The sequence below is a fragment of the Vulpes lagopus genome, chromosome 3, assembly GCF_018345385.1.
Source record: "Vulpes lagopus strain Blue_001 chromosome 3, ASM1834538v1, whole genome shotgun sequence".
Lineage (NCBI taxonomy): Eukaryota > Metazoa > Chordata > Mammalia > Carnivora > Canidae > Vulpes > Vulpes lagopus.
In genome coordinates, this window is record NC_054826.1 from 82,311,110 (window position 1) to 82,335,794 (window position 24,685).

General features: G+C 38.1%; 1 protein-coding gene and 1 pseudogene across 4 annotated transcripts in view; one reads left to right on the forward strand and one right to left on the reverse strand.

Annotated features, from left to right (window-relative positions):
- The window catches only part of PCNX2 (pecanex 2), a 300,858-nt gene that overhangs the window by 246,441 nt on the left and 29,732 nt on the right, over positions 1–24,685 (reverse strand). For 3 of the 4 annotated variants that reach the window (XM_041748907.1, XM_041748905.1, XM_041748908.1), the window contains exons 2-8: positions 24,064–24,269; positions 23,359–23,479; positions 22,650–22,686; positions 8,224–9,522; positions 3,245–3,392; positions 2,960–3,105; positions 685–778 (exon numbers count right to left, since the gene is read on the reverse strand). In XM_041748907.1, the coding sequence (XP_041604841.1) occupies positions 685–778; positions 2,960–3,105; positions 3,245–3,392; positions 8,224–9,522; positions 22,650–22,686; positions 23,359–23,479; positions 24,064–24,269 (2,051 nt within the window). The remainder of the gene's footprint in view (positions 1–684; positions 779–2,959; positions 3,106–3,244; positions 3,393–8,223; positions 9,523–22,649; positions 22,687–23,358; positions 23,480–24,063; positions 24,270–24,685) is intronic. The other variant, XM_041748906.1, reaches the window with a different exon arrangement.
- On the forward strand, positions 9,735–11,303 carry LOC121487322 (annotated as a pseudogene).

Genomic DNA, 24,685 nt, shown 5'->3' on the forward strand with positions numbered 1-24,685 from the left:
CCAGGAGTCCGCTTGAGATTCTACTCCTCTGCCCTTCCCCCTGCTCACACATGTGTGTACACACACACATGTGCTCTCCTTCTCTCTAAAATAAATAATAAAAAAAGAGAATCTTGAAGTCCAGAAAAAATAATGAATTCAGTCCACCATTAGTAAGATTTACAGCTTGCTCAATGATGCCATCAATCCAGGTATGTTCCAAATATACAAGCTAATTTAATATCAGCTTAACAGAATTTAGAAAGTTATTCAATACATTCTGAAGGAAGGAAAATAGAACAAATGTTTCCATTACCTATCTACAAAAACGCCTGCCTTCACTATCATGGATGAGAACTATATTTCTGGTCCTTTCCTCAAAACGAATTTAAGAACATGTTCTGGAGCTGCATCACTATTTTATCTGAAGGGAGCACTATTGTTTGCATAGGATTCCTATTTGTATTTACATGTTTATATTCATTTTTGGATGCAGCTATTATAAAACAGTTCGGTTTATTTTTTATTCTTCTTCTACATTAGATTTTCTTTTCCTCTCAAGAAAAACCCACATGCTTTGACACCTACAAATGGATTAACACATTCATTCTACACCAGGATCCTCACTTCATTTACAGTCAGAGTAATTTACATGTCCCCCAGCAATGCGACAGCTCCCAAACCTGAAACCAGACCTCCACTTACCGAGCATGAGAGAAACTGTCATAATTTGATGGCTGATGCTGTAAAGGGCCTTCTTTCTGATTTCCGGACTTTAAATAACAAGATCTAATTTCCCCTAGAAAATCATGAGATGTCAGCACAAAATATTAGAAAATTATTGATCCATGATCATTTCAGCTTATTTTTTTTTAAGTTAGAGAGAACTCATTTTGGGCTGTTTTAATAATAATCATTGGTAATCTAGATCCCTTCTTTATATTTTTCCAAAGAATGTGTAACTTAACTAAGAATATCTTCTTGATCTATCTCTCTGAAAATATGCTTAGACGACTTTGCCTCAGTTACCTATTACTTAATTGCTTTTCATCAATTAATTTGCACCATCTCTTAATTCATTTTTATATACATTTGACCCTTGGACAACTTAGAGGTCAGAGGCAATGACCACCCACATAGTTGAAAACCCATATATAACTTTTGACTCTCCCAAAACTTAACTACTAACACGCTACTGCACGCTAGTTGACCAGAAGCCTTACCCATCACATAAAGTCAATCAGCACATAGTTTGAATGTTACATGTTTTATATATTGAATTTTACATGTTTTATATATTGTATTCTTATAATAAAGTAATCCAGAGAAAAGAAAACATTATTAAGAAAGTCGTAAGGGGGATCCCTGGGTGGCGCCTGCCTTTGGCCCAGGGCGCGATCCTGGAGACCCGGGATCGAATCCCACATTGGGCTCCCGGTGTATGGAGCCTGCTTCTCCCTCTGCCTATGTCTCTGCCTCTCTCTCTCTCTGTGTGACTATCATAAATAAATAAAAATTAAAAAAAGAAAAATTCCTTTAAAAAAAAAAAGAAAGTCATAAGGAAAAGAAAATACATTTACAGTACTGCACTGTATTTACCCAAGAAAACCCCATGCATAAGTGGACCTGCCACAGTTGAGACCCCTGTTGTTCAAGGGTCAGCTGTATTCTCTTCAATTCATTGTTTTGCATGTTTTCAGCATGTGTCAGTATAATCTGAGTATGCCGTAACTGAGTGTTTTTTGTATCATGTGCAAAGAAAAAGGCTTATCAAGCATGTGGTTTTGATCGGGGAAGCACACGAGACTATCCCCACCTTGGAATTCGCAGATGAGCAGTGGCACCGCACGCTGACTGGCGTGTCAGCCTGGTAATGAGGAAAAGCAAGAGATGGAATTAATTTGCGGAGTTAAATTAGCCTGCTAAAGAGGTTCAGGGTATTGAGGTGTGAAAATCAGTTCACTTTGTAAATGTAAATGGTCTCTCCCCAGAAGAGGTTTTAGGAGTACCTTCTTCAGGTGACACAGGGGCATAATTAACCATGTCGGTTACAAGCAGCTGGAATGTGAGCTGAAGGACTGAACCTCAATTTAAGGCTCCTCCCACCAAGAGACACATTAACAAGACAACCACAGCGCCCCCCCTCACCAGGCTCTGATATAAATGCTAGTGTTGTTCTTCATAATGCAAAAGACTGTTTTGTATGTCTGCAGATGCAAAAGCATATCAAACCATAAACTACTGATCTATACAAAGGGTGGCCATATAATTCAGTATCCAAACTAGAATCCTTTTGAAAGTAAAACAACGAACATTAATTGATCTTAATGGCTTAAGGGATTTAAGCCAAAGACTTTCTTCAAAAGACAAGGACCTATATCCCTTATCTATAGAACTTTGAACTTGCCAATTAATTCCTTCTTTCTTCCCTTTCTTTCTTTTTTCTGTCTCCCTTCCTCCCTTCTCTTTCTTTCTTTTTCTACTTTAAATCCTTTTTATAACAAGGCACCAAAAATATATATCAAGGTCAGATTTTCAACAAGAAAATATTTACTGGGTCCCAAGAAATATTTACTAGGTCCTAGGCATTGCTTTCCTAAAGTTCAGTTGTAAGGGGAACAATATCATTAATCAAATTATAAGTCAATGAATAATCAGAAGCTATAGTAATATCAAAGAAGAAAATGGACAGGGTGTTCAGAGAGCAAAAAGCTTAAGAATCTGATTAAGTCTGGGAAGTCTATGAAAGATTTTCCTGGAGAGCTATCTTTAGAATTAAAGTAGGCACAGAGACATGCTACATGCAAAGGCTGTGAGGCAGAAGGGAGCACCCTCTGCTCTAAGAACATTATTTGTGAGCCATCATAAGCCTGTCTTCCTGTTCCAAAGTCTAGTACTGAGGCTAAGAGACCACAAGGGTATGAGAAAGCCTCCAACTTTATCCCTTCTTCCTCATTAGTGAAGAGCTCTAAAGACTTACCGTGTTCATCAATGAAGACATGCATAGCATCCACAGACATCTCATCTTGCACAGATGTTTCAGGCCCACTGATGACTTGCAAGACAGAACTATCTTGCTGGGAAGTTACCCTGTAGATAATTTGTCTTTGTCTATTGCCCTGGAAACTTAACATATATAGAAGTTTCAAAAACTATTAGGAACTCCTCCTTATCCCTAACAAATCATTAAAAGAAGCAGCTACTAAAATGAAGCTGCTTCACACTTTGCAGCAATACGAAGCTAAGTTAAGTAAGTTATGCTCACAGGGTCGTAATCTTGGCAGGCTCAGTGAGCACGGGGCTGGTACTAGTGTGATCTTGACTTTGCATGTCCGGTTTTCCATGCTTGGAATTGTGTCCATTAGGCTTTTCACTTTCTTGGATTTCCTCCTTTTTCTCATGGGAGCAGTTATCTGAAAAACATTGCTTTGTGTGTTAGCATAATGTTAAAAAAGAAAGTAATGTGAAAGCACTTGGAAATAAATTACCAAAACTGAAACAAGAATAGACAGAAAAATCAACATAGCTCCAATGAATTTAGAATGTGTTTAAGTAAATTTTAATTTTGCTAAGTATGAAAGTACCTAAATATATTAAAAAAAACCTAAGTGCATATATATTGGAGATATAGATTTATATATATATAAATATTAGTTATTTAGACATCTATGGAAACTATCTACTGTATGTGCAGATGCTGGGATTCCCTTAAAATAACTCCAGTGACCACTTAGCTGGTTGAAAATCACCCATTTAGATTACTTGGGGCTAAAAGGTTCTCAATGCATAAAAGGACAGCATCAGATGAAAAAAAATTTCATAAATAAATCTGCCTAGTTTAGAGCAAGGTGCCATCCACCACTTTAAAATCTTATCAATCATTCCTTCTCACTCATCTCCATGTCTGGATTTTCAAGGTAAAGGCAGAGTCAGTCCCTTCATAAAATAGACACTCATTAGGCATAGTTGACTTGGCACTGTATACTTGGCCCTGTGGAAGACACAGTAGGACACTACACCTACTACTTGTCCAGAGAACATTTTAAGGTGAATAAGAATGCCAAAATTAGTAGGTACAGATTGGTCATTGGAGTTTTTACAATCCTCCTTAAATCACTGGTCAAAATAAGAGGCTTAGCTTACACTATTATGCACAATGGAATCCACCCCTAAGGGGCAGCCCTTTGTTGTCTGAGTATATACCCCAATAGCCACTTTTAGGGTTACAATGATCACTCTATTCCCAAGACCAAAGATACCAAGAGTTATCTTCTGAATAAACTGTCTCAAGAACAGAAGTGAGTGATTTGAACCTACAGGCCCTTTCAAGACATGCTGTTCGGGAAGCCCACCAAGATCTGTCTGGGCCCTCAAAAAGTAAAATTATGTTAGTTTCCCCGGGGTATAAATCACATCATTATGTATATAACAAAGTTTTCATCCTCAGACTTCAAGAGAAACATTGCTGGCTTCTATGTGAGTCCTAAAGATAAATATTCCCAGCACATCTGTGAAACTACCATTAGAATTTCTTTGATACAAAAATGTTTGCCTTTCATTTGACAGCTTGTCAAGATAGAAGTTTTCACAGTTTTCAAAAAACACATTTGTGAGAAAGTGCTATCATAACAAGTAGCTTTGGCCAGTGATCATATTGCACACAAAATTACAGAAAGGCAAAGGCAGATCGCTCTACCTCTTCACGTTACAAGTATCTGGACTCATTTGTTCAGGTATCTGTCTCATAATTTAGTCTCTCCTTCTCTTAAATGGGTACATTACATATATCAACATATGGGCTATTTGTTTTCCTTTTCCCCTTTAAAATAACACATTATAGGAATTTTCTGTTCTATAAAAGTGGTACACATCAATTGTATATGATTTAAAACTAGAGAAAAGAAAAAATTTTAAATCACTCTTAACCTCACCATGCTGATACAGGAACCAGTTTGATATATACCACACCAGTCTTTTTTTCTATGAATGTATACTTTTTTTGTTTTATAAAAAATTAAGTCATAAAATAGATGTCTTTTATGACTTTATATTTATGTTAAAGTATTATAAATATTAAATGAGATTAGATATTCTTCTATATCATCTAAAAATGATAGTTATGTAATAGTACATTGATACAGCATAATTTACCAAAATAGACCCCTATTGTTGTACATTTAGGTTGCTCCAATTTTTCCAAACTTTGGATAATTCTTCAAAAATCATCTCTGCATACATTTATGACTATTTTCATAGAAATCCTAGAAGACACTGAATATGAAATAGGTAGTGGCCAGATGATATATATAAAAATAGAATGCTGACCGACAATTTACAACAACTAGCCCAGGAAGCCAACATACTATGTATAAATCAGACTTGCAGGAAGTCAGATCATTATTTCTAGTGAACAGTCCGGGAAGTCAAACAATAACCCCTGTAATAATTGGCCCCAAATGGCCAGGACCTGATTAATTACTAAGAGCTTCCCTAATTTTTGTCCCTGCTTCCAACCAGAGAAAGCCAAATATGTTCCCATAACCAATCACACAGGATGCTCTAATTAGCCTGCCTCTTGCTTCCCAGCCTCTGGTCAAAGCAAACCTGAAGCCTTCTTTCTGTCCACTATGAAGCTTTCCCACTCCTCTGCTTGCCTTTGAGTCTCTGCCAAAACATAGGAAAAAGAGGCTGACTCCCTTGTTATAGCAAGCTCTGAATAATAGCCTTTGTTTCTTCTCATTTGATTGGTCTTTGTTTATTCCCACAAAGTAAAATAAAAGTGTAATAAAACAAAACAAAGTGAAAATATAGTTTTAAAGACTTCTGATAAGCGTATGGTTTTCCAGAGCCCAGAACCTTAGTATATACCCAAAGCCTGAACATAATCATAAAGCTCCTTGCAGAGAGAACCTGGGTTAGTAATATAAGAATTCCATAAAGAGAACTGGGAAATCATGGATCTTACAATCACATAACAGTCAAACATTATTTCACTTTGAAGCAGGAGAAAGATGAGGACATATTGCCTGGACTGCCAATATCATTCAACACTGTCATGTTGTTTTAGAAATACACTCTGAAATTGGGTTTTTAGATTACAACACATAAAAAATTATTATGAGGAGCAGAAGCAAGAAGATATTATCGATCTCACAGACTTAAGGTACCCCTGAAACAGATCAAATTTGCCACCTTTAGTTCTTGCCTTCCAAGAACTAAAAGAGTTACATTCTTCTCTTTCATCCTTCAATTAAAAACCTCTGTCCTTTCCTGGAAGAGGCACAGAATCCCCTCCAGCTCCTCCCTCCCTGCTGTACCTGCAGTTCCTTACAACCAAGCCTGTTCCTTTCCATAGTAAACCTTATAGCATCCATATTTCTTTGCATACTCCTAGATTTCCAATTTTATACACCATTCAGGTAGAATGTGATTGGCCGAAAAATTTACAAAGAGCAGAAACTTAAGTGACAAATCAATAAACCTTACATATGGCCTGAGGGGAAATTCAGAATAAAAGGCTGAAATTGATCAAGGGTCAAGACTTATTACATATTTTCCCAATTGAATCTTCACAGTAAATCTGTAACATACTGTTATTCTTGCTTTATTGAAGACACTGAGACTCAGGTAGGTTTAGTAAGTTGTTGAACCTCACCCGGCTGGTACTGCAAAACCAAAATTTGGCTATGGGCTTGGAAGTCCTAAAGCAAGTGTTCCGTCCATCATACCCACTGCTTCCTGGGAAGACACACATGTATGGATCAGAGCTGTCCAGTATAGTAGCCAGTAGCCACATGTGGCTATTTAAATTCAATAACATTAAAAATTCAGTTGCTCAGCTGCACAATCCCCATTTCAAGTGTTTGACAGGTACATGTGGCTAGTGGCTGCTGTCCTGGACAAGTAGATATGGGATATTCTCATCACTGCAGAAGCTGCTGTTGGACAGTGCTAATCTAGATTCACAAGTATTTACATAAAACAGATGAACATCCAGGTCCAATATCAGAAAGATTTTTATCTCAAAGTAACCAGTGCTTTCTTGTACCGCCTGGGCTTATTAAAATATTTATCTGGATCTTTCTTATTATTACTGTATATGCAAAATCTTAGATATATAGACATAGTAAAGTGAAGATTATTCACTTTATATAAGTTAAATACCCAAACTTAATGTGTTTTTAAGCAAAGGTGAACCAATTAGCAAGCACAGCAATCCTTTTGGCAGAGTACTGGAAAAGCAAAAGAAATGAGCAAATTGCTGGTAGTTGCCAACATGGAGCCAGAGGGGCCGCTGGCTGTCCCAGGGAGCAGGGAACAGCCGGCAGCAAAGGGACAATTTTAGCACTAAGCGCTACGAGCTCCAACAAAGAAAATGAGCTGACATGTGCAATACAACTGCCAGCAAGCAATCCTACCATATAGCCACTATTTTGTCAGATAAATAGGCAGAAACGTACTAAGAAATCACAGGAACACGGACATTTAAAGTTAAACGATTTTGTAAAAACTCTAGTCCAGTAACATCCTTTTACCAGTCAGGATATTAAGCCCAGAGATATTAAGCAACCTGAAAAGAAATGAATCTTACATTCATAAAGGAAATATACTTTGTAGGAGCACTGGCTCTGGATCAAGATTACCTGGGATTAAAGCTCAGTTCTGGTACTTCTCCTAGACTAACTTGGGAAAGTTAATGACACTCTCTGAGTTTCATCTGCAAAAGAGAAATAATAGTACCCATAACATAAGGTTCTATGAAATGTAAACAAATGAAGATGAAAGTAACTATATAATTTATTGTTCCAACTGGGAACACCTCTAAGGGTGAAAGGCACTGCTGTCACTAATTATGGTGACAAAATAGTGTAAATGAGGACCCTCTGGGGGCAAACCATAATGTACTTTCCCAGAATGCATCTATTCCATAGATGGAGAGAAATCTACTGTGAGTTCTTGTCATGGTGATAAAATACAATTGCCTATTTCCTTGGAAATAAATATTATTACCTTCTAGGGAAGCCAAACATTCATTACTATGCCTTAAATTTCCTGCCAGAGTAAGCCAATGTTAATATATGCTCAACACACAGCTTAGTATTGGCACATCTGGCAATTATCAATAACGCCACCAAGCAGTAATGACCCAATATTCTGCTATTTGCAAAACCAAATCACAGAAGCTCATGAAAATACGGACTGCCTTCTTTGTGTCATCATGATAGAACTGATGTGGAAGCGTACCTCCAAGGAGCCCACCGTCTTTGTTCTGCTCTGCTGAGCCATTCCTTTGGTTGGATGCTGCCAGCTTGGAAGTATTGATTGATTCTAATAGGGAGACAAATTCTAGGAAGTTGGATTCATTTGGTATTTGTCCTTCCTTAGCCTCTAGGTCAGATTTGGAAGTTGGCATTGTTTTTTCTTTATCGTTAATCACTTCTGTGGAACTTTTGCTCAAGAAGACATCTGTCCCACTGTCCACACTGAGAACCCGGGTATGTCTCTTTTCATGGCTAGTTTTACAAGATGATGGATCAAGGTTAGCCTGGCTATCCCTTACCCCCTCAGACTCAGGGACCACTTGAGGTGTGAATGCGGAAGTTGTTTCACAGCAATCCCCTGGGGAAGGACTGCCATCCTTTGTGGCATGGCCCCCCTCCCCAGATTCATAGCCGGAACACTGATTGGATGATGCTTCCACCATCAATCTCTCTGGGGTCCTGTCACTTCCATTGCCTTCAGGACACATAGCACCCCCTCCCCCATCCTCAGAGAGCTCAAGGGTGATGACAGGAATTCTCATCTGCTCTGTGTTGGGAGGACTGGCCACCTCCAGGGCAGCTGGCTCAGCATCGGACTTTAAACCGGCCCTCTCGGTGCCAATGACCTTCAGGTGGAGGGAGCTTTCCAAGTCTGTCATGGAGTTGGGGGTACTGCTCATGGTGATGACGATTTTAATGGGTTCATGCAGACTCAGTGGGTCTCCAGGCTGAGAAGTATCGATAAGAGTGACAGCTACCTCACTGTCTGAGTAGTCCACTTCCTGGTTCATGGTTGGGTCTACCTGCCGGGAGGCATCCAGTGGCTCGTGCACAGGTTTGGCAATAACAGTGTTGCACTGAGGGCAGCTGCTGCTCAGGCTGTCTGGAGGTGACTGGCTCTGCAACCGTTCCCGTAAGGAGCCCTGGGCATAGATCACAGGTTCTGGACTTAGAACTGAATTCTCACTACCCCAAGGCTGGAAAGAAACATCTGTTTCTAATAAGTCATACTGAGACAAAGACAAGTGTGGCAACTTCTTCAAGGCTTCTTTCTCAACTAAGCCACCCTCGGATCTGTGGCGGAAAGGGGGCTGCCCCTTGCCTCCTCTCTCCTTCCCTTTACCGCTGATTCGAGTTTCTGCCACAACTGGTTTCATGGGTACTGCTGGCGTGGTCGTGGTTTCTGGCACGTCCTCTTCACAAGCCGGTAAGCTTTCCCTTTTAATACCAGGTGAGGTAGATGACACTGGTGCTACAGCTTGGTCTTCGGAGAGAATGACACCTGAAATAAATAGCAGGAACTTTATTAATTCCTAAAACAGATGAATAATGTCCCAGGGCAAGACCTCATAATAACAAAGCTAAAAGTAGCTCTAGCAACGCATGTGATTGGATGCTTATTTTTAAAATATCACCCCCACTGTGAAATTGCTCTTAAAATCTCTGCATTTCTTGTCACCTGGGCCCTGTGGTGGCAGACTGGGCACAAGGACCATGCTAGGCCAAACCCTCCAAGAAGTTTCTGCAGCACTGAAACAAGGCCAAATTACTCCAACAGAACTCTGTCAAAAATGTCTCTCCCTTAACAAGAAGACCAAGTTTCTAAATGCATACATTACTGTATCAGAAGAGGTAGCCTTAAAGCAAGCTGAAGAATTGGAGAAAAGATACAAGAAAGGTCATTCACTTGGGGATTTAGATGGAGTTCCTATTGCAGTAAGAGACAACTTTAACACGCCAGGCATTGAGATAACGTGTGCATCAAACATGCTGAAAGGTTATGTATCACCATGCTACATAGTTCAGAAGTTGTTGGATCAGGGAGCTGTCCTGATGGGAAAAACAAATTTAGATGAGTTTGCAATGGGATCTGGAAGCACAGATGGTGTATTTGGACCAGTTAAAAAAACCTGGAGTTATTCAAAACAATATAGAGAAAAGACGAAGCACAAGGCCCATGGTGAGAATGAGGATTCAAATTGGCTTATAACTGGAGGAAGCTCAGGAGGGAGCGTGGCAGCAGTAGCAACGTTTACAAGCTCTGCGGCTTTAGGATCAGATATAGGAGGATCCACCAGAAATCCAGCTGCCCACTATGGGGTTGTTGGTTTCAAACCAAGCTATGGCTTAGGTTCTCATCATGGTCTCATTCCCCTGGTGAATTTAATGGATGTGGAATCTTAACCAGAGGTATGGATGATGCAGAAGTTGTGTTGAGTATGCTAGCTGGGCATGACCCCAAAGATTCTACCACAATTCAAGATCCTGTTAAACCATTTACACTTCCCAGTTTGACAGATGTGAATAAACTATGTATAGGAATCCCAAAGGAATATCTTACTGCAGAAGTATCAAGTGAAGTGCAATCTCTTTGGTCCAAAGCTGCTAACTTCTTTGAGTCTGAGGGGGCCAAAATAATTGAAGTGTCCCTGCCCCATCCCAGTTACTCAATTGTCTGCTACCATGTATTGTGTACATCAGAAGTGGCATCAAATATGGCAAGATTTGTTGGGCTAGAATATGGCCACAGATGTGACATCAATGTTTCTACTGAAGCCATGTATGCTGCAACCTGGCGAGAAGGGTTTAATGATGCGGTGAGAGGAAGAATTTTCTCAGGAAATTTTTTCTTATTGAAAGAAAACTATAAGAATTATTTCATTAAGGCCCAGAAAGTGAGACGACTCATTGCTAATGATTTTGTGAATGTTTTTAACTCTGGAGTGGATGTCTTGCTGACTCCCACCACCTTAAGTGAGGCTTTCCCATACCTAGAGTTCATTAAAGAAGACAACAGAACACGAAGCGCCCAGGATGATATTTTTACACAGGCTATAAATATGGCAGGATTGCCAGCAGTGAGCATCCCTATGGCCCTCTCAAACCAAGGATTGCCAGTAGGACTACAGTTTATTGGATATGCATTTCGTGACCCGCAGCTTCTTACAATTGCTAAGCGGTTTGAAAAATAAGTAGTTTTCTGTTACTCAGCTTCAAGAACTAATGGATGATTGTTCATCAGTCTTTGAAGTTGGAAAGTTAGCTTCTGTTTCTAAACAGTAGTGATAAATATAGCATGCAAATTAAAATAACTTAAAGATTTTATATTCTAGAGAAGTCAGATATCTTGCTAAATTCCTATAATTTGGTTCATTGTCAACACAATCATTCCTTGGGATCACTTTTTAAAACTCTTGTGATATAGTTAGTTAATAAGTCATCTGTCAGCATTTATTAAGTACCCACTAAGTGTAAAGTACAGGATTTTTCCATTAACACAAGATACATGTTCCTGAAAAATGATGCATTCTGCAAAAATGTTCATTAATAAGAACAGAGCTTAGAGTAAAAGTAAGCTTAGGGATAAGCCTCTCAAAACTTGTACAATCTTTGTAACCAAAGTGCTAATAAGAGCTGTAATTTGTACCTCCAGAGAGAACCTGAACAGCCAGGCAGATCGGCAATTCAACATGTGGTAGAGGCTGCCTCAGGGGATGTTAAAATGCACAGAAACAATAAAATGGAAATACTTGCTTCTGAGTGCAGAACAAAAGAGTCTCTTCTGACTCTTCTGAGCTCTGAGCCCTGGAGGAAGTGCAAACTGCTGCGGCCCAGAGTCAAGCAAGACTGACGGTGTGTCTCTCTGGGGAAGAGCCCAGGTGCAGACACTCTTTATTTCTCTAAAAATAGAGATGCAATAACTGAAAACTTTCTCCTTTTTGCTAAAGGTGAAAATTTTACTTCTGCTATCCCAGAATCCCATGCCAAGGAACCAGAGCAATTCCATGTTACACTGACTTCATTTTCCTATTTACCAGTCACAGATGAACTCACTGGTGTCCTAGAAACATTTGTTGTAACCTAAGACACCATATTGGACTTGAAATTTGGTAGGTAGTGGAGCATGATTTTAGTGAGAAAGTTTCAAGATACACAAGTACATCCAATGTAAAAAACTAGTAGATAATTTGGTGAGGATGCCGAAGACAGAAAAGCCTATAGCCTCCTCCCTTACCCTGGATTCTCTATTCCTTATGGTTTCTTTATCCCTTTAGCTTACCTTTCTTTACAGGTGCTCTCTATTTGGGTCCCTTGAACCGAAAGAGACATTAACAATCTGTATTCAATTTGGAAAAAAATTTATGAAAATCATACATTTACCTACTATAAAATTTCATCATTGGATTTGTCTTAGCCATCATCAGCCCGTGTTGATCAGGTCTTCTAATTTGGGACTTAGGTTACTGATAATAAGTGGAAAGCTGAATTACTTTTTAATAAATTCACTTTGTTTAGTAAGGAAAAAGTCTTTTCTAACTATGAAGTACATGAGGGTAAAATCTAAGTGGTGGAACCTTCTGCAGAGCCCCTGGAATGTTGCATCCTAGAAGTTAACCTGCCTGTTACTTTTTCATTAATAGTTTTCTCTCCTCCCAGGATCCTTCCACTCCCAAACACTCAGTCTGACAACATTTGTATCAAATCTTTCAGGCCCGCTAGTCTTCTTATAAATCTTGATTCTGAATCCCTGAAAGAGGAAGAAATTCATAAAAGAGAATTGCATTATTTGATAACAAGGGAAAACCATCTTAGCTGAAGGAGCTAACATGATGTAAAAAGCAAACAAATGACGAAATCTTTGCCCCAGTCTTTTCTTAATGTGTGTATAATATGAAATAAATTTTTTCAAAGAAAAAATCTCTGCATTTAAAATAATAATTCAGACTTTTAGATTTTGCTGTTTTGTGGCCTTGGAAGGCAGACTGGTTTCAACATCATGTTTGAGACTTATTATCAGAAAGGTCCTGGCTCTTCTACTAACTAGTTATGTTACCTTGGACAAGTTATCTAATCCCTCTAAACCAAGATCCTCAACTGTGGTGTTATTGACATTTTGGACCATATAAATCTTTGCTGTGGGGGTTGTCCTATGCATTGTAAGATGTTTAGCAGCATCTCTGGCCTCTTCCTACTCGATGCCAGTTGCAACTCTGTTCTCACTTATGACAATAGAAAATGCCTTCAGATATTATCAAACATTCTTTGGGAGAAAAACCTGCCAGTGGAGAACCACTGCTCTAATCTTCAACCTCCTATCTGTAAAATGGAATTAATTATACTATCCTCTTAAGGCTACAATGAGGATCTACAAGGAAAGACATGGAAAGTGGTAGGCCAAGGACTTGGCAATGGGCTTGCTGGGGCCTTGACCTGAGGACAATAAGAACCTCACATTTCTGACGTGATTCATATATTTTCAAAACATGTCTGAATTTTATCTGTAATGATTTATACTTATGACGGTGGCTGAAAGTGAGTTTCATCCTTCTCCCAGCTTCCCTGTATCTGTTAATGACCCTACCACTCCTTAAGCCTCTTAAGCTTAAAATCCTGGGGTAATCTTTTGGTTGTTCTTTCTTACCTAGCCTTATGATCATTCAACCAGTAAGTAGCCTCAGTTTTCATTCACTCTATCATGAAGAGTATTCTCTGGGGGCACAAGGAGCCCTAGAACAAGCCCTATAACTCACTCTCCTCTGCCTTCAGGGGTACTTTGGTAGAAAGAATTGAGAGGCCCTGCCCTCCACTACTCTAGTCAGAAGACCTTCTTTGATTCTAGTGCAAACTCTGGACTTAAGTCTCCCACCAGGAATGTTCTTTCTCCTCACCCACTAAAGACCTCATTCAAGGTCTTTTTCATATCCCTCCTTCAACATGTAATTTCTCATGATCACCTAAACCAGAAATAAGCTCTCTTCTGCACTCCTTTAAGCAATTAATGTCTGTAGAACTAAATTTTACTTACCATAAACTTTTTAAACTATAGCTTTATTTATATAGATTTAAATTATCTTCCTAACTGGACTGTACAGAGTTCTAGAAAACAACCATAGTTCATACTCATCAAATCCTCCAAAGAAACTAGCCAATTATCTTATCCACACCCAAGAATGTTGGTTGATGATAACGAAGATTATTTTACTTTGTAGCAATCCTACGCAGGTTTTCCTACTGTACAGAGCAGATACTTTTCCATGGAAATAGAAGAACAGAAGAGTCAAGAAACTTGTCCAAGTTTACCATGCTACCGATGGAGCTGGGACTACAGCCCAGATCCTCTGAGTCCTAATCTGACAATCCTCTACTCCCTCACATGGCCCCTCTATCTATGTAGATGGCTCTTTTACTTTGCCATCCAGATCTCAACTTGGATGTTCTCTCATCAAAGAGGCTTTCCATGACTACTCAATATCAAGTACACTTGTTGAAAATGAATGAAAATATTGCAGGAGGAATCCAAACCACCAGGCAGGGCCTGAGGAACAGAATATTGGGTTGGATCTATAGGACATATTCATAAAGCATTTTTATTGCTTCACTACCTCTCATACCACACCACTGTGATTGTGCAGATAGCAAGCCAATGGGACCATTTCCTGACATACAAGATGAGAGGAAAGAGTACCACAGGTTTTAAAACAAATATGGATTTAATGCAAAGACCCTGTGATGGGAACTCGTTTGGCACGTTTGAGAAAGAGAGAAAATGTCAATGAAGCTGGAGTAGAAAAGGTGAAGGGAGAAGGAGAGGAAGAAAGATCAGCAAGGCCAGCAGGGTCCAAAATATAAAAGCAAAGTATAGAGCTTAGATTTTATTCTATGAATAATTTGAACCCTGCAGAAGTTTTTCAAAAGAGCACATGACCTGAATTAGGTTTTTTTTTTTAATTAATTTTTATTGGTGTTCAATTTACCAACATACAGAAAAACACCCAGTGCTCATCCCGTCAAGTGTTCACCTCAGTGCCCGTCACCCATTCCCCTCCAACACCCGCCCTCCTCCCCTTCCACCACCCCTAGTTCGTTTCCCCGAGTTAGGAGTCTTTATGTTCTGTCTCCCTTCCTGATATTTCCCAACATTTCTTTTCCCTTCCTTTATATTCCCTTTCACTATTATTTATATTCCCCAAATGAATGAGAACATACACTGTTTGTCCTTCTCCGAAAATAACCCTGCCTCCTGCATGAGGGGTAGACTGTGGTGAAGCATGAGAAAATTGGAAGAAGAGAAGGGCACTACAAGACCTTTTCTTGGGACACCTGGGTAGCTCAGTGGTTGAGCATCTGCCTTTGGCCCAGGTTGTGATTCCTGGGATCAAGTCTCGCATCGGATTCTCCAAAGAAAGCCTGCTTCTCCCTCTGCCTATGTCTCTGCCTCTGTGTGTGTGTGTGTGTGTGTGTGTGTGTGTCTTTCATGAATGAATGGATAAAACCTTAAAAAAAAAAAGACCTCTTCTTTATAGAGAAAAAAAAATTGAAGAAGAAAGGGGAAGAGGCTATCACAGTTGATGAATAATGGTGTTTTAGACTTGGGTGGTTGTGGTGGACATGGAGAGAAATAGATAAATTTAAAATATGCTTTGAATCAATGTGATTCATCATATCAGCGAGAGAAAAACCAAGAACCATATGATCCTCTCATTAGATGCAGAGAAAGCATTTGACAAAATACAGCATCCATTCCTGATCAAAACACTTCAGAGTGTTGGGATAGAGGGAACATTCCTCAACATCTTAAAAGCCATCTACAAAAAGCCCACAGCAAATATCATTCTCAATGGGGAAGCACTGGGAGCCTTTCCCCTAAGATCAGAAACAAGACAGGGATGTCCACTCTCACCACTGCTATTCAACATAGTACTGGAAGTCCTCGTCTCAGCAATCAGACAACAAAAAGACATTAAAGGCATTCAAATTGGCAAAGAAGAAGTCAAATTCTCCCTCTTCGCCGATGACATGATACTCTACATAGAAAACCCAAAAGCCTCCACCCCAAGATTGCTAGAACTCATACAGCAATTTGGTAGCGTGGCAGGATACAAAATCAATGCCCAGAAGTCAGTGGCATTTCTATACACTAACAATGAGACTGAAGAAAGAGAAATTAAGGAGTCAATCCCATTTACAATTGCACCCAAAAGCATAAGATACCTAGGAATAAACCTAACCAAAGAGGTAAAAGATCTATACCCTAAAAACTATAGAATACTTCTGAAAGAAATTGAGGAAGACACAAAGAGATGGAAAAATATTCCATGCTCATGGATTGGCAGAATTAATATTGTGAAAATGTCAATGTTACCCAGGGCAATTTACACGTTTAATGCAATCCCTATCAAAATACCATGGACTTTCTTCAGAGAGTTGGAACTAATTATTTTAAGATTTGTGTGGAATCAGAAAAGACCCCGAATAGCCAGGGGAATTTTAAAAAAGAAAACCATAGCTGGGGGCATCACAATGCCAGATTTCAGGTTGTACTACAAAGCTGTGGTCATCAAGACAGTGTGGTACTGGCACAAAAACAGACACATAGATCAATGGAACAGAATAGAGAACCCAGAAGTGGACCCTGAAATGTATGGTCATCTAATATTCGATAAAGGAGGAAAGACTATCAATTGGAAGAAAGACAGTCTCTTCAATAAATGGTGTTGGGAAAATTGGACATCCACATGCAGAAGAATGAAACTGGACCACTCTCTTTCACCATACACAAAGATAAACTCAAAATGGATGAGAGATCTAAATGTGAGACAAGAGTCCATCAAAATCCTAGAGGAGAACACAGGCAACACCCTTTTTGAGCTCGGCCACAGTAACTTCTTGCAAGATACATCCACAAAGGCAAAAGAAACAAGAGCAAAAATGAACTACTGGGACTTCATCAAGATAAGAAGCTTTTGCACAGCAAAGGATACAGTCAACAAAACCAAAAGACAACCTACAGAATGGGAGAAGATATTTGCAAATGACATATCAGATAAAGGGCTAGTTTCCAAAATCTATAAAGAACTTATTAAACTCAACACCAAAGAAACAAACAATCCAATCATGAAATGGGCAAAAGACATGAAGAGAAATCTCACAGAGGAAGACATGGACATGGCCAACATGCACATGAGAAAATGATCTGCATCACTTGCCATCAGGGAAATACAAATCAAAACCACAATGAGATACCACCTCACACCAGTGAGAATGGGGAAAATTAACAAGGCAGGAAACAACAAATGTTGGAGAGGATGCGGAGAAAAGGGAACCCTCTTACACTGTTGGTGGGAATGTGAACTGGTGCAGCCACTCTGGAAAACTGTGTGGAGGTTCCTCAAAGAGTTAAAAATAGACCTGCCCTACGACCCAGCAATTGCAATGCTGGGGATTTACCCCAAAGATTCAGATGCAATGAAACGTCGGGACACCTGCACCCCGATGTTTCTATCAGCAATGGCCACAATAGCCAAACTGTGGAAGGAGCCTCGGTGTCCATCGAAAGATGAATGGATAAAGAAGATGTGGTTTATGTATACAATGGAATATTACTCAGCCATTAGAAACGACAAATACCCACCATTTGCTTCAACGTGGATGGAACTGGAGGGTATTATGCTGAGTGAAATAAGTCAATCGGAGAAGGACAGTGTATGTTCTCATTCATTTGGGGAATATAAATAATAGTGAAAGGGAATATAAAGGAAGGGAAAAGAAATGTTGGGAAATATCAGGAAGGGAGACAGAACATAAAGACTCCTAACTCGGGGAAACGAACTAGGGGTGGTGGAAGGGGAGGAGGGCGGGTGTTGGAGGGGAATGGGTGACGGGCACTGAGGTGGACACTTGACGGGATGAGCACTGGGTGTTTTTCTGTATGTTGGTAAATTGAACACCAATAAAAATTAATTAAAAAAAAAAAAGACTCCTAACTCTGGGAAACGAACTAGGGGTGGTGGAAAGGGAGGAGGGTGGGGGGGGGAATGGGTGACAGGCACTGAGGGGGACACTTGACGGGATGAGCACTGGGTGTTTTTCTGTATGTTGGTAAATTGAACACCAATAAAAATTAATTTATTAAAAAAATAATAATAAAAAAATAAATATGTTTTGGAGTAGAATTGACAGGACTTGATGATAGATGGAAGCTAAGGGTAGTGAGGGACAGATAAACCAACGAGAACTAGATTTTAAAGCTTTGATAATGAGATTGGTGGTACGAGTGTTTATTGATAAGGAGAAAACCAGAGGAGATACAGATTTAGAGACAGCAATTGAGAGATCGAGTGGTGATCCATTTAATATGACTATTAGACATCTTATCCAGGAGGAAATAAGTGTAAGCAGCTGGATGCATGAGACTGAAATCCACACAGAGGTCAACACTGAAGAAACAGATTTACACACATAATCATATAGATGGTATTTAAAGCTAGATATGAGATTGTCAAGGGAGACCTGGTATCTAGAGAAAAGAAAGGGGCCAAAGACCAAAACCAAGGGTACTCCAGCGTTTAGATGTCAAACAACAGAGGAGGATCAATCAAAGAACACTGAGAGGGAAGAGATTCAGGAAAATGCACTATTATGAAAGCCAAGAGAAGAAAGTTGGTCACCCACAACTTATTACATATAAAAAAATAAAGCCATACTGTGGCCTATAAGTGGATCTTTTGTGAATAAATTAGCATGTCATATCTCAGTACCAGCTTAACCCTAAGCAAAAATGGCAAAATGAATTTCCTACCTGGAAAACCAAGAAAAATAGTTGGCCTAAAATGACTCCCCCAACATATTGCTTAGCAATGAAATCTAACCAAATATAGTCATTTGTTTTCTGTCCTTGACACTTTAACTGTAAAAACATACTATATTACTAAAAAATATATATGTTAAGAAAAACACCATGGCAAAAACTAAATGATTATGTCAATAGTTGTAAAAAAAAAAAAAAAAAAAAGCCTTTGACAAAATCCAGTACCCTCTCATGAAAAAAATATTCAACAAACTAAGATTAGAAGAGAATTTCTTCAACCTGATACAGGCTATTTATGAAACACTCAAAACTAACATCATATGTAATGGTGAAAGACCTAATGCTTTCCCTATAAGATCTGAAACAAGGCAATGATGTCCACTCTCACAACATCAATAAACATTGTAATGGAAATTGTACACAGGGCACTTACTCAAGAAAAAGAAATAAAAGGCAACTAGATTGGAAAGGGAAAAGCAAAAGATCTCTGTTCACAGATGATATAATTCTGTACATAGAAAATCCTAAGGAATCCACTAAAGAACTATTAGAACTAACAGACATTCAGGAAGTTTGTACAATATAAAATCCATGTTCACAAATCAATTCTATTTCCATACATTAGCAATAGACAAGCTAAAATGAAATTAAGAAAATACCATTTTAACAGCATCTAAAAAAATAAAATACTTAGTAATAAATTTAACAAGAATACAAAATACATGCACTGAAGACTACAAAATATTGTCAAAAGAATCCAAAGATCCAAATAAATGAAAAGACATCCCAAGTTCATGGATTGGAAAACGTAATATTGTTAAGATAGCAATTCTCCTCAAATTTATCTACAGATATAATATAATCTTTATCAATATCCCAGCTGTCTTTTTTTTTCAGAAATTGAGAGTTCACATGAAAATGTACAAGACCCAGAATAAGCAAAATAAGTTGGAGGACTCACAGTTCCCAATTTCAAAGCTTATTACATAGCTACTGTAATCAAGATGGTACGATGATGGCATAATGGTAGATAATATAGACCAAAGGAACAGAAAAGAAAGTCCAAAAATAAACCCTTATATGTATGTACAATTGATTTTCAACAAGATAGCAGGATGAGTTAGTGGGGGGGAGGGGAAGTAGTCTGTTCAATGAATGATCCTGGACAACAAATAAACATTAAAAGAATCGAGTCAGACCCTTACTTCACATCATACACAAAAATTAATTCAAAATGGATCATAGACCTGATTACAAGAGTTAACACTATAAAACTCTTAAAATAAAACATAGGAATGAATCTTCATGATCTCAGATTCAGCAATGGTTTCTTACACATGATACCAAAAGCCCAAGCAACAATAACAACAAAAAACAATACAGTGGACTTCATGAAAATTAAAAACTTCTATACTTTAAAGGATCTCAATAAGAAAGTGACAAGTCAACCCACAGAGTGGGAGAAAATATTTGCAAATATATCTAATCAAGAACTTGTATCTAAAATATATAAAGAGGGATCCCTGGGTGGCACAGCAGTTTGGCGCCTGCCTTTGGCCCAGGGCGCGATCTTGGAGACCCGGGATCGAATCCCATGTCAGGCTCCCGGTGCAAGGAGCCTGCTTCTCCCTCTGCCTGTGTCTCTGCCTCTCTCTCTCTCTCTCTCTCTCTCTGTGACTATCATAAAAAATAATAATAATAAATAAAAAATAAAATAAAATATATAAAGAATTCTTACAACTCCTCAATAAAAAGACAATCTGATTAAAAAGTGGGCAAAAGACTTGAATAGACATTTCTCTAAAGACGATGATGAAACATCAATATCATTTGTCATTAGAAATATGACTAATTTCATGCAAATCCAAGCCATGTGAGATACCATATCACACCCACTAGAATGGTTATATTCAAACACAGTCAATAACAAGTGTCATCAAAGATGTGGAGAAATTGTGGCCTTCATATATTGATGATGGGAATATAAAATGATGCACCTGCTTTCTAAAACAATCTGGTAGATCCTTGAATGGTGAAACAGAGAGTTAGTATATGACTCAACAATGCCAGTCTTAGGTATATATCCAAGAAAATAAAAAACATTTTCCACACAACAACTCTACAATGATTGTTCAGTGAAGTATTATTTATAATAGCCAAAAAGTGCAAAGATCCCAAAGTTCATCAACTGATAAATGGATAAATAAAACATGGTATAGCCATTTAAAGGAGTATAATTGGCGATGAAATGAAATGAAGCACCGGTATAAGCTACAACCTAAATAAACTGTGAAAACATAATGCTCATTGAAAGGAGCCAGTCACAGGAGATCACACATTAGATGAAATGTCCAGAATGGGCAAATCTATAGACAGAAAATACATTGGTGGTAGCCTGGGGTTGGAAAAGATGGGAAGATTGAGGAATATGGCTAAGCAATCTGAGGTTTCTTTTCAAGGTAATGAAAATATTCTGAAATTTATTGTGATGATGGACAAACAGCTCTGTGAATATACTAAAAGCCCTTGAATTATATACTTTGAATGGGTGAATTATATGGCATCTGAATTATATCTGAATAGACCTGTTACAAAAAGAATGCCATTGTACCTTTTAACAATGAAAAGAATTGAATACTAGGATAGTGTATTATGAGATTGGTCTAAGAAAAAAAATTGTTTCAGTGCAGTGTTGTTGAAAAAACATTGGGTTTAGCAGTCAGTTGTGTGCCTAAATGCCACCTGTACAGTTGACTTGTTATGACTCAGACTGAAATGATACATGCAAAATCTCCACTGTAATTCCTAGTACAAGGAAGGAAGGAAGGAATTGTTTCAATTGTAATGGTGAAGTCAAAAGACCAGAACAGACATTGAAAGGATGTAAAGTAATGGTGTTTGTAGCTTGATCTGGAATAAGTAGTCTAATAGAACAAAATAATGCATGCATGTGTGTGTGTGTGTGTGTGAATAACTAGACATAAAATAACACTGTTATGAAAATTTGTGTGTAACTAAAATATTTGAAATTTAATGGTCACTTCATTTTGGTAGTAGTAATAGAAAAAAGAATTTAAGTAATCCTTTATACATTATTATCATAGAATTTAGCTAAGTAATGACAAAAGAAACTTCTTTTTAGATTTTCCTACTCAAGTGCTAACTTCAGCTGTTTTCTTGAAAACAAAATTTTACACTACTTTCAAAATTTAAATAGAGCATAAATTTCTCTTTGTAGTAGCACTACAAAAAAAAAAAAAAAAAACAGAATTGCAGAGAAAAGCAGTAGTTAATTCAGGTCTCCAAAAGCTCTTTTCTCAATTTTCTGAAGGCAGTCAAAAGATAATAAAATGAAATCTTTGTGGAAAAGGAAAATAAAAATCTGAGGGCTTAAGAGAAAGTTCCGAGAAAAAAAATTTGTAACCTGAAGGAAATGCAGTATACAGAATGCAATATCATTTCCTCTGTCCTTTTTCAGCGTGAGTACTAGAATAAAAAGTTTGTACGTCAATGGTGAATATATCCTGTTTTTTATCTGCTACTCTGAGCCGTACGAGATAAGCACAAACTGGAGAAAGGACAATGACTTATGATCCAATAAAATATTACAATTTAAAATTAGACACAATGTACAAATTCTGATGAGAAAAAAATCAAAATTAAGAGTGGAAGAATGAAGATGAAATAAAACTATGCAGCGTTAGGCACAGTTCATATTTTGAATTAATTCACCTGCATTCTGTTTCACAAAAAAATTCTTTATCACTTCACTGAAGATAATGCTGTGATAAAATATTAAGTGGTGATAATAAATACCCTACCTTTGAGATCTTCCACTGTTTCCTGGGCCGGCAACTCCTAAATAAATGGAAAAACAAAAATCAATATATGACTCAGCTCAGTGCCCATTTCCAGGCAGTCAGCAGACATGGAGCAGCAGCTACTAGTTTTCCAAATGGCACATAGGGAAGAGACTACACAGTGTCCATGCTGCAAAAGTTTCTAATAAAATGGATAGCAAAAATGAATACAAAATATAGGTACATGTAGATATTCAAGCAAGACCACTGTACTGTGATTAAAGGGTGTTTGATAATTAAGAAAGTAAAAAGGAGAGAGAAGAATGTGCTATTTTGTACTGCCCAATAAGGTTAATCTAGAGCAAAGGGGATTTATTGACTTCCCAGGAGAGAGGTGTGATTTAATGTCGAGTGGCGCCATTGATTCCAGGGGAAGACATGGCAAATATGGTGAATTAATGACAGACAGGGTGGGGGCTGTCAAGATCTGCTGATAGGTTCTTTTGGCCAGAGTGGCAGGCAGCTGGCAGAGGAGGGGCGGGGAGGAGCTGCTTCCAGCACACGACTGGTGTTTATCTCATGGTTCAAGGACTCCCCTGGGGTCACTACACACTGTGAGATGTGGTACACCACAAGCACAAGGGCAGTATTGCTACCCTTGCATGTTCCCATTCCAGACGGGATCAACACTACACGACAAGTACAGAATGAAAGAGAAAAACACACTGACCAGTGGCCCAGATGAGTGATGAGAGTTTATACTTTGCCCTCTGGAGCTGCAGCGGAGGGGAGGTGTGGAGAGGTTTCGATGAGGCTCTTCTTTTTTGCCATTGTTAATCTGTCTGTTATTGCTAATGTATGTAAAAAACACAAAAGCAGTGATGTTATCAAATAGAACTATGCCTTCGATTTATCCCAAACCAATTCCTTTCCCCAGATTCTATTTTGTAATATTCACTGTATACAGATTTTGTTCTTAAGGGAGAATAATAAATATTGCTTTAAAATAAGACATGCCCTCTTAAGGACCTCTCAGAAATAAGGGCAAGAATAGTGACAATGACACTCAAGATCACTTTTAATATTTCAGTTCTGTGCAATGTATTACTTCTATATTAACAAACATAAATTCTTTTTGAAAATACTGTGGCATGCACTAAGCACTTAAATGACAAGATAAAAATGCTAAAATAAAATATTTTGCTGCTAGGCCTAATGCAAATGAATTCCAGAGCATGGTATGAGATCACATTAATAGTTAAACCATCTTGATTATCAATATCAATTTTATACTTAAGTGTATGCTTCAGTAGAAAAAAATACACATATTTGCGTCTGCCTATGCTTGTGTATTTTCATAAACAAAATTTTTCATAAAATTTAACCAAAACTAAAACATTTAAATTATGAACTGACACATTAACAGAAACATTACCTTGGGATTTTGTGATTAGTTATATGTTCCTTGTTGGCCTCTTTGTCTTTATTTAGTTTTTCTTTCTTTCTGGAGGGCCTCTGCTGAATTATTTCTCCTTTATCAAACATGAGGTGTAGGCGATAACTGACCAATTTGATAATTGTGAAGAATACAGTCACTGAACTGCAGTAAAAAAATGCAGTGATAGCATTTGGAGGAAAAGCCTAAAGAAGATAAAAGAAAGAAAAACTTCATTCATTTGCAGGATTATCTTTTGTTTTTCAGTCTAAAAGCATTGTTGGACTACTCACTGAATACAAATTGGGCAAGATTTCAAATTCTATTGGCTTTACAACTTTTCCTGGTTGTGATACCTGAGAAGAAAGAGCTGCTATCTTTTTATCTTTTTAAAAAAATCTTTCTTGTTTCTCAGATTCTGGTACTAGTTGCATTGGAGATCAACATTTCATTTGCAGGCAGTAACCCCACAGAACAAAAGGTGTTTTACAGTGAGCCCTTCTATGTTCTACTAGTTCTTTTCTATTGTCTGATCTGACCTTCCTGCACATCTGCTTGTAGAAAAGCCAGGAGAAAGGCCTTTGAGATTCTGTTTCTGTCAACAAAACACAAAAAGCCTTGT